This window comes from Sardina pilchardus, chromosome 2, assembly GCF_963854185.1.
Source record: "Sardina pilchardus chromosome 2, fSarPil1.1, whole genome shotgun sequence".
NCBI classification, from domain to species: Eukaryota; Metazoa; Chordata; class Actinopteri; order Clupeiformes; family Clupeidae; genus Sardina; species Sardina pilchardus.
In genome coordinates this window covers 23,284,907-23,294,906 of record NC_084995.1, presented here as the reverse complement: position 1 = coordinate 23,294,906, position 10,000 = coordinate 23,284,907, and the positions used below count along the sequence as shown (strand labels likewise).

General features: G+C 47.9%; 1 protein-coding gene across 1 annotated transcript in view; it reads right to left on the bottom strand.

The window, feature by feature from the left end:
* gpc1b (glypican 1b) overlaps nt 1-9,944 on the bottom strand; it is an 81,284-nt gene extending 71,340 nt beyond the window's left edge. Inside the window, exons 1-2 of the mRNA XM_062522355.1 lie at nt 9,862-9,944; nt 9,136-9,638 (exon numbers count right to left, since the gene is read on the bottom strand). Of these exons, the coding sequence (XP_062378339.1) occupies nt 9,136-9,292 (157 nt within the window). The 5' untranslated portion in view covers nt 9,293-9,638; nt 9,862-9,944. The remainder of the gene's footprint in view (nt 1-9,135; nt 9,639-9,861) is intronic.
* Between the last annotated feature and the right edge of the window lie 56 nt (nt 9,945-10,000).

Genomic DNA, 10,000 nt, shown 5'->3' with positions numbered 1-10,000 from the left:
ACCAGAGAGAGAAAGAGAGAAAGAGAAATACTACTCGTGGGACTGACAGAAAGAGAGAAGGAGAGAGAGAGAGAGAGAACAGAAGAATAAAAATACTACCTTCTGATGAAACAAAGTGAGACAGAGGAGAGGGGGGTGAGAGAGGGGGTTGAAAATCCAGAAATAGCATTCACACTAAAATCTGCACACCATCACTGCAGTATTAGAGAGAGAGAGAGAGAGAAAGAGAGAGGGATATAGAGAGAAAGAGTGAGAGGGAAAGAGAGAGCGAGAGGCCAAACCAGCAGCCTGCTGCCCGCAGGTCATCTGGAGCTCTGGCTGGGGCTGCTACTGATCTCAGATCAGGCCAGGCTGTCAGATGGCAGCTTATAAATCAATCGCAGCTCATCTCATCACTGCACACCAATCAGAGGCACGTCGATAAAGTGCCCCGGGAAAGCCCCTTCACCCACTACCACCACCACCACCAGCAGCAGCAGCAGCAGCAGGCTAACAACTGCAAATACACCAGGGTAAATGTCACAGGGGAAAGCCTGTTTGGATTGGGAGGCTGCCTGGCGGACGGGTGGAGAGGTGGTGGGGGTGGTAGAAGTAGGGACAGGGGGGGCTGGGGGCGGGTGGAGGGGTGGAGGGGTGGAGGGGTGGAGGCACTGTGTTGCTGGAGGGCTGTGGGGCTGGTTCCTGTTTGTCATCACTCCTTACAAACAACACACAACAGCACCAAACCACACAGGCCTCCCCTTTAATTACTTAAACACTTTTAATCCAAGAGGAATAATGTAATGTGCTGTGGTCTGTACCCCTATGTGTTGTACCTGTTCATAAAGTGATTTATTTGCCTGTGTGACGGCTTTAGCTATACAAGTGCCTACGTGAATCTGAGAGACAAAGAAAAGAAAGGAAAGAAAAGAAAGAAAGAGGAGGAGAGGTGTACAGCATAGCATGAACAACAGCGAGAATCAGAGCGCAGAACCACAGGGAAGAGAGAGATGGACAAAGAGAGAGATGGAGAAAGAGAGCGAGAGAGCGTGAGGCTCTGCAGGCTCTTGAGCTAGCTCGGCTGGTGAGTCTGAGGCAGAGAGAGAAAGGGAGGGAGGGAGTGATAGAGGGAGGGAGGGATAGAGAGAGGGATAGAGGGATAGAGGGAGGGAGGGAGAGAGGACTGGAGTGTAGCCGCTCTGCTGCCTCCGCAGCCACCGCTGGAGCCGTGCGTGTGTTGGGGCCTCCCAGGGCTTGTTGTGCACATTATGGATGCTAACGCAGGCGGGGGAGACTCTGCCCCAGAGCTCAGCACAACACACACACACACACACACACACACACACACACACACACACACACACACACACACACACACACACACACACACACACACACACACACAGAGACACAGACACACAGAGACACAGACACACAGAGAAAGACACACGCACACACACAGAGAAAGACACACACACACACACACACACACACACACACACACACAGAGGCAATTCTGCTGTGTGAAGCATCCCATTGTTTCATACTATAATATTTATACCTCCATGAGAACAAGGTCAGAAAGCTGACAGCCACAATAGACTGAGGCAAGTTTACGGTGAGATGAGTGGAACAATATGATCCAGCATTCAATTCTGCTACGCTACACTACTGAGCTATTGCTGTGCCTTTGTTAGCAGTCACAGGGTTAGAAAGGAAAAGAGCGAGAGAGCGGAAAAGAGGGAAAGAGGGCAGGGGAGAAAGAGAGAGAGTGAGACCGACAGAGAGAGAGAGAGAGAGAGAGAGAGAGAGAGAAAGAGAGAGAGAGAGCATACAGTGAAGTCCTTCTTTTGGTTTATGAGCTGCCAGGGTTGGTGTAAGTAGCCTGTAATCATCACATGAGGCCGAAGCCTGTGTTGCGTCAGATCTTTCCAGAAAACTTGTTCAGATGCCGCGCTCACCTCCCAACAGCTGGTTTCCAACCAGCCTAACCCAAACATCCCCCAACTAGCAAACAGCCTCCATCTAGACCTTTGGGAGACTGTCTCTCTCCCTCTTTTCCTCTCTCTTTCTTTCTCTTCTGTCTCTCTCTCTCTATCTCCCTCTCTCTCTGTCTCCTTCTCTGACCACCAATTGCAATTTGCTGCAATGACAAAAGCATCTAATGCAGCTTACAGTAAGTATTTCTGAAATCCAGTGGTAGAAAGCACAAATAGTACCGCAACATAAGTGCAAATGCATATACTGTATGAGTGCTGCTGCATTCTGCACAATTCTCTATTTCTCTATCCCTCTCTCTCTCTCTCCCTCTCTCTCTCTCTCTCTCTCTCTCTCTCTCTCTCTCTCTCTCTCTCTCTCTGCCTCTGGCCTGTCTTTCTCCTCGTCCTCGACCGCTCTAGTTAAGAGGCTTGCAGAGATGCCTCCTGAGGTTATGTCGAAGCTGTTAGCAGCAGCACCAAGTCAACAGCACAAACTATAAAAAGCAAATTCGGCAAACAGGGGATTCAAAGGCCTCCCAGCACCTTCATCACCCCCACCGACACCCTTATCCTCCTCTCCTCCTCCTCCTCCTCGCCTCTCCTTACTCCCCCTTCTTTTCACTCCCTCTTCTACCGCCTCCCCTCTCCTCTCCTCCCTTCAAATGTGCTTCCTCTCACATCCACTTCTCCCCCTTCTCCTCTCTCCCTCTCCCACCTCCCTCCGCTCTTCTCCTCCCTTCAAGTGCGTCTCCTCTCATAACCACTTCTTCTTTGCTCCTTCTGTCTCTCTTACACCTATCTATCACTTTCTCTATCCACTTTCTCTATCCGCCTCTCCTCTCGCCTACTCTTCGACCGTTACTTTCTCTCTCTTTTTCTCTCCTTTCTCTCTTCCACCTCTCTCCTCTTTTCTTCAACAAATCCTTTGGTTGCAGGCCTGCTATTACATTCCCTGCAGGGTGGTGACGTGCAGGACCAACCCAGGGCACATTTCTCTCTCTCTCTCTCTCTCCCCCCCTCTCCCTCTCTCTTTCTCTTTCTCTCTCTCTCCCTTTTTTATTGGAGCGTTGGGGTTAAAAATAGCCGTTAAAAAAGGGAGCGGCCGACGAGGAAAGAGCGAGGCTTGCGATGGCTGTGCACAAACCACCACAAATGACTGTTCTCAAACATGGGACACATAAATTGGACCTGAGCAGTATGAGTGTGTGTGCAATGTGCGTGTGTGTGTGTGTGTGTGTGTGTGTGTGTGTGTGTGTGTGTGTGTGTGTGTGTGTGTGAAAAAAGTTCCTGCATGGAATTCACCACATGTGGGCACCACAGACACACACACACACACACAGAGAAAGACACACACACACACACACACACACAGCACTCCCTTCATTTGGCTGACTCTGCCAAAACATGCCTGTAGACACCTTGGAAACGGCTTCAGAAGACAGAACGCTCAGGTAGGGTGCCATCATCAGAGAGCGCGTGAAGGGCCAGAGCGCACGTGGAAAGAACGAATGAAAGAGAGAAACGGAAGAAAAAATGCAAAGAAACCCAGACAGAGGGGAAGAAAGACAGGGAGGAGGACGGGGAGCAAGAGATGAAAGTACACTATCCTTAAATTACTGTGCTTTTTAATTGCTGAATCATGATGAGATGTCTCTGGAGGGGAGCAGGAGCTGCTGGGTGCTTCGTCAGCCAACGACCCCCTACTGCAGCATAACACACAGAAACACACACACACACACGTGTACACACACACACACATACACTCTCTCTCTCTCTCTCTCAGACACACACACACACACACAGATATAGAGAGACTGCACACTTACAGTTTGGTCTCAGAGGAGAAAATAGAACATCTGTGTGCCTGAAGAGACCTAATTACCAGAGTTTGTCAGCCCATTAGTGTAGAGAACAAAGGAGGAGAAGTCTGTATCTGTACTAACACTTATACTAACGGACTCCGGGTTTGTGTGTGTGTGTGTGTGTGCGCGCACACGCGCATGTGTGTGTGTGTGCGTGTGTCTGCGTTCATATGTATCCATATCAACGATTTGTCAATTCCCCAAGGAACATATTAACAGAGAAGGCTTCTTCAGATTTGGAAAACAAGACATATACACGTCATAAAATAACAAAACTCAGACTTATGATGTCAAAGCTGGCTGTGTCCAGTTCTCAAACATTTCCTCTTCTTCCACTACCTGGATGCACTGTGCCGATGTATATGGTAAGCACTACTTTTCCATAAACTACTGTTGCAAAGATCCATGTGAGCCTCTTATATCGGGCGGGAGGAAATATCCACTAAGGCAGAGCTGGGGAGGGAGAGCCAGAGGAGGGGGAGAGGAGGGTAGAGGGGGGGGGGTTCTTAAAGTCTGAAGCCTCTGTAAATATTGATGGCTGGGGAGAAATCTGGGCCCCACCTCCTCCGTCATCCTGTCAGCTGTCACTGATTGATCAAATCACACCACAAATCCCTTTAAATCCATACAAAAGCCAGCTTGATGCGTGGCCCTGCCAATATGGTATGCAAACTCTCTCTCTCATTCTCTCTCTCTGTCTCTCTCTCTCATTGTTTTCCCTCTCCTCCGTCTTTTTTCATTTCCCTGCACGGACATCGACTCCCTTCTCCCCTCTCCCCACCACATTCCTCCACCTCCATCTTCATCTCTTTCTCTCTTTCTTTCTCTCTGAAACATTACACTAGTTATTTCAGAGGAGGAGGTGGGGGGGGTCTGGTGCAAGTCATCCCCGAAGGCTGTCACACACACGCGAGGATATCAATCAGGCACGGCTCTTGGAGCCAAGGTCACCTTGACCAATGTCAGCTCTCTCTCCCCCTCGAGGAGCGCGCCTTCGAAAACGCCTCGTACACTCCTGCATGCCTCTTCACGTTGGGCCGGCATACTGTATCACAACATCAATCAGGAGGAAGAGGAGGAGGAGGAGGAGGGGGAGGAAGAGAGGACTGTTCATGCGCCAAGTCCAATGTTTGAGGTTCCGTTGGGACCTGCTGCCACTAAGAGGGAGAGGTCTCTGGAATGAGACACCGTGCGTTTCAGAGATGCTCGCGTCTCCCTTAGCACAGATATCCACAGGCTCGACCATAATTAGCAGAGGACCGGGAAAACACAATGCACAAAAGCAAAGTGTACATGGAAGTCTGTCTCCTTCCTGTCAAAATGAACGTGTTAATCATCACAGCCCCAATTTTTGTATAAAAAAAGATATGTCAACTAATCACACAAAACAAGAATAGTTGCTTTGTTTTTGACAGGAAAAATGCTGCGACTTGGCATGGTTTTCGCGACTGTGGCTCGCCTGAGGTATGTTTTCGGTTTTTGACAGGCACGCCAAAGAGCAGCAGCAGTGCAGTACTGCTTGCTAAACTGCAGGGTCGCTGACATTTGAAAATGGAGAGCCAGGATGGCAATAAAGAAAGGTGCCAGCTCGGGTGAACTCCACAGCCAACCTTCTTCTGAAGAGAACAAATTCGACCAACAAAACAGAGAAATGCCAAGCGTAGATATGAGCGCAGTGACAATAAAGACAACAAAGCTAACGGGACACTTTGTGTGACGTGACGTGAGGCGTTCAAGAGATTCCCTCCAAGTGCCTGTTTGTCTGTCTGAAGAGCCGTCTGACAAAGAGGAACAAAAAAGCAAAACAGATAAGAGCGAGAGGCATCTGTTGACCTCCGCAATGTTATCTCCCTGCCTCCCCACCGCCACCACCGACACCACCACCACCACCCCCCTCCCGGGTCCGACATCAATGTGGTGCACTGCACATGGCTTCATAGGAAGGCGTCTTCCTCCACAGAGGACTTCAAACGCTGTTGATGTGGTCTGTTTCATGCTCCTCTCCCGGAGGCCGATTACGGCTTAATGCTTCAAGGGGCTTTCTACTGCATCAGCATTTAAAGAAAAAAGAGAAAGGAAAGAAAGATGTTCTGTGCAGGCTATGTGTGTGTGTGTGTGTGTGTGTGTGTGTGTGTGTGTGTTTGTATGGAAATGGAACAAACGCATACTTTAACACACAGATGAATTAATGGGTGTGTTTGAAGCCGGGAACAAACTGGGGGACGGAAACCATACTGGCACATGTATATACCCATATACCCCACCTCCACACACACACACACACGCACACACACACACACACACACACACACACACACACACACACACACACACACACACACACACACACACACACACACACACACACACACACACACACACACACACACACACACACACACAAAATACATACTCCCATCCCATGACACCAGAGATGAGTGAGTAAAGGATACATCTGATAAATCAGAGGCTTCCCCTCATGCGAATGGGAGTGTCATGCTAATGATTTCCAGAGAGGTGTCGCCTCCAGTGTGGGACCATGAGGGCTGTAGCTAAACAACGCAGACTCTCAACCTGCACATGCCTGAATAAAAACTGACCCCATTTAAGAAAAAATCAATATGTGGTAAACACCTGAGAGAGAGCCTTACCCAGCCAGGAAATACAAATGAAGACGGACACAGAAAGAAGAGACAGGGAAAGAGAGATAGAGACAGAAAGAGAGAGCAAGAGAGAGAGAGAGAGAGGGGGAGAATGGTGCAGTTTCACACAAACGGACAGTGCTCTTATCACTTGAGCTGTCTGGATGCTAATGTCTCTCTATTAGGCAGAGAGCACAATGTGCCGTCCTCAGCCAGTAGGCTATGAGAGGCCTCTGTCTGGTGCTACCACTTCAGGCCAGGAGCCGCCTGTGGAGGACAGTCGGAAACATCCATCATTCGCGCCTAGACTCTGCCGCCGATGTCTGTGTAGGTCAATAAGCTAATTGGCACTAAATGCCAAGCTCTCCATATCAGCGCAAAAACCTTATCTTCACAAGCTCTTCAATACCCTCAAACCAATACTGCTCCTGTTTGCTAGGGGGTGCTGTCCTTCTTTGTTAGGGTTCAAAGAGGTCAAGTGCCTCTATTTACTATTGGTGGACATACGTGGGCTAAAATAATATTGCGATAACAAAACAACGGACTGTAAAAATATGCCTACGTGGTTCTTCTAACATAAAGGCGTGAAACACCTGGCTAACAACTATGTAAATGCTGTTAGCTAGAGAGCCCAGCAGGCACTCATTCTGAAGATTTGTGAGTTTTTATGTCTTTCATACAATAACAATATACGGATGAGTTAGTCCCATTACAGCGACCAGCAGCTTCAACTGCGTGTAGCCTATCTGATAGACTGCGCTTATCTATGCACATTAGCATGAGGCGCGGAGTTTGGTTCCAAACAGCTCCCCGCTGTCTTCAGGCAACACCCACTCACCACTCCTATCTAGGAGACGGAGAGGACCTGAGAGATCATCATTTTAATGAATTCTGCGTCCAGCCCCGGGAAGGTATAAACACCCCCACCTGCAACAGCGCTCACACACACACACACACACACACACACACACACACACACACACACACACACACACACACACACACATCTTCAGTGGAATAGCGCGCGCGCACACACACACACACACACACATATGGCCCATCCTCTCATGTATGGCCCTAAAAAAATCATCTAACTTTCATAGGACTCGACACAGAAGTCCACGATTTTATGCATGGGGAGGTATGTAGGCTATCTGCTTCGAATGGGAACACGGCAGGGCATCTTTGCCAACACTGTACTTTCGGAAAGCACGGAAATATATCCCTGCCGACCTCAAATTATAGCCTTGCATGGGCCGTGTTAGAAGGCAGAAATTGCCGTTCAGGCTGTCAACCAGGCCCATTTGTTTCTTGAACTGCTCCTGTTGGAGACGTTAAGAGGGATAGAGGTCGTAAAAAAGTCTCGCTACAACATTAATGCCAATGATTGATTTATGCCACGCTGTTAATCAGTCTGATTAAAATGTGTCACCACGGTACAGTACGCTCTCTGCCACTTTGATGTATAGTTATAAGCGCCATCATTTCACTGCATTGGGATTCCAGACTAATGGTATTTTCCGTCCTGTTGTAATGTCATAAAACCTTTTCCCTCGATTGTCACAACACTGTTGCTGGCTGAGAGATTCTCATTTTGGAGCCAAGTTCGAAATAGTAGAAAATGGCACTGTTAAATGCCGCTAATTAAGTTGAGAGTGAACTTTTCAACTTTAAGTGCTTCAAGCGCAGTGAGATAATGATGAAACACTTACATTTCATGCTGAATCAGAAAACTGGTTACGCTTGCCAAAATGAATCAGATGTAGGCTATGATATAAACGAATAGATCTCAACTCAACTTTGACAACAGTAGGCTACACTGTATAACCAATCACATGGTCCTCACAAATACATTATTTTTTCCTGACTGGAATAGGACTTATGCCGAGCTCCTTGAACTTGAGTCACATTCATCTTTCTATGAACCCAACAACCCAGGATAAGGTATCATACCAGATGAGCCACAGAATTACAAGGCAGGCATGCGTGTAATCTTCTGTAAATCCTTATTTGCGACCATGTCTATGAAAAACAGACAGTGACATCAGGCCGAGCCGGTACTCTATGCTCCACCTCATCTCTGAGCTGTCACACGGAGAGATCAAAAGATGTGACGGTGTCTCGCACTGGTTCTGGCCAGCCTCAGAAATGAACAGCGGGCCTGTCAGGGCCAACTGACACTTCACCGCGCATATTAACACACAGAACAACAATCACCCGGCTAGCTGAAGTAGGCTAAAGGTTGTGTTAACAGCTTTACAATGCTTCTAGTGTCTGTTCTTGTCAGCTAACATGGTCCTTTTTATTAATAAGAAAACAACAAAGATGAAGGTCATATCCTTGAGATGTGCAGATTTAAAGTAGGTAAACAGGCTATTCAGACATTAGAGTCAGGCTGTAGCATACAGTAGGATATTTTGACCGACCAGCTACCCAAGTAAAAATATAAAACGGATCTCTGGGCTGTTAAATAAACTGCACTAGCCAAAACATAATGTGTTTACATTTATAGTAAACCGGTACAAACCTGCTTTTGAACAAACAATATGTAAAGAAAATTATGATGTTTAAAATTCCGGTTAACATGAAAAGAAACTGTACGCTATGAATGTTCCTTATTTTGAAAAGCCTGGTTGAGTCGACTGACAGGTCAATTAGTAAAGTTGCACTTACCGGAGATTTCGCTCTGTGGAAGTCCGGCAACATTGAAACCCTTGCCGGCGTAGAACTGCTTGACATCCGCACAACTCCTGGCTTTAGCGATCGCGTTGCCGGCGCCGAAAACCGGCATGGTGAGGACGCACAGGACAAAAACCACGGTGATCCCCATTCTTAATAGTTATAAGCACAGCACAGCGAAGTGCAAATCCTGCAGCAAGGTGTTGTGATATTAGCGAAGTCCTGTCATGCGATAGACATCCAACACCGCTATCCGTCCGGTGCTATCCGTGATTAAGCTCCGAGGTTATGAGCGTAATAGCGAGTGCTCTCTTGTTAATGTCAGCTTTATTTGACAGGTTGGCTCGGCGGAAATATTCAGGGAAATTGAAGTGCACGCTGACAAATAAAGCTTCCCGGGACCGCTCTACTCAAGACTGCGGTAACCAGCGGACGAAACAATTAACACTTGGCAGTCAGAGTCCGTGTCCTCTTGTTTTGGACTGATGTTCTTAAACCTGAAGACAAAATGACAACAATTACAAGTTGAAGAATTCTAGTCATCACATATCACAATGCAAAATAGCAGTAACATATAACACGGCAGAAAAAAAGGCAGGCTAGATAATCTAATGTTAATGATAGCTCCGGAGAGCAAAGTCCGACAAGTGGTAGCCTATAAGGCGCATTGGTGCTGTTTGCTCCAACGCGGCAAACGTTTGCAGCGGTAACACAGCTTACTGTTAGATGCGGAGATGCTGCCCCTGCTCTCCCGCTAGAACGAATGAGGCGGAGAGGGGAAGGCAAGAAAGCACCATCTGCAGGGCACTGACTTTGTGTTCTGACTGCGCGTCTGCGATGCTTCCCCACAGGATGTTGC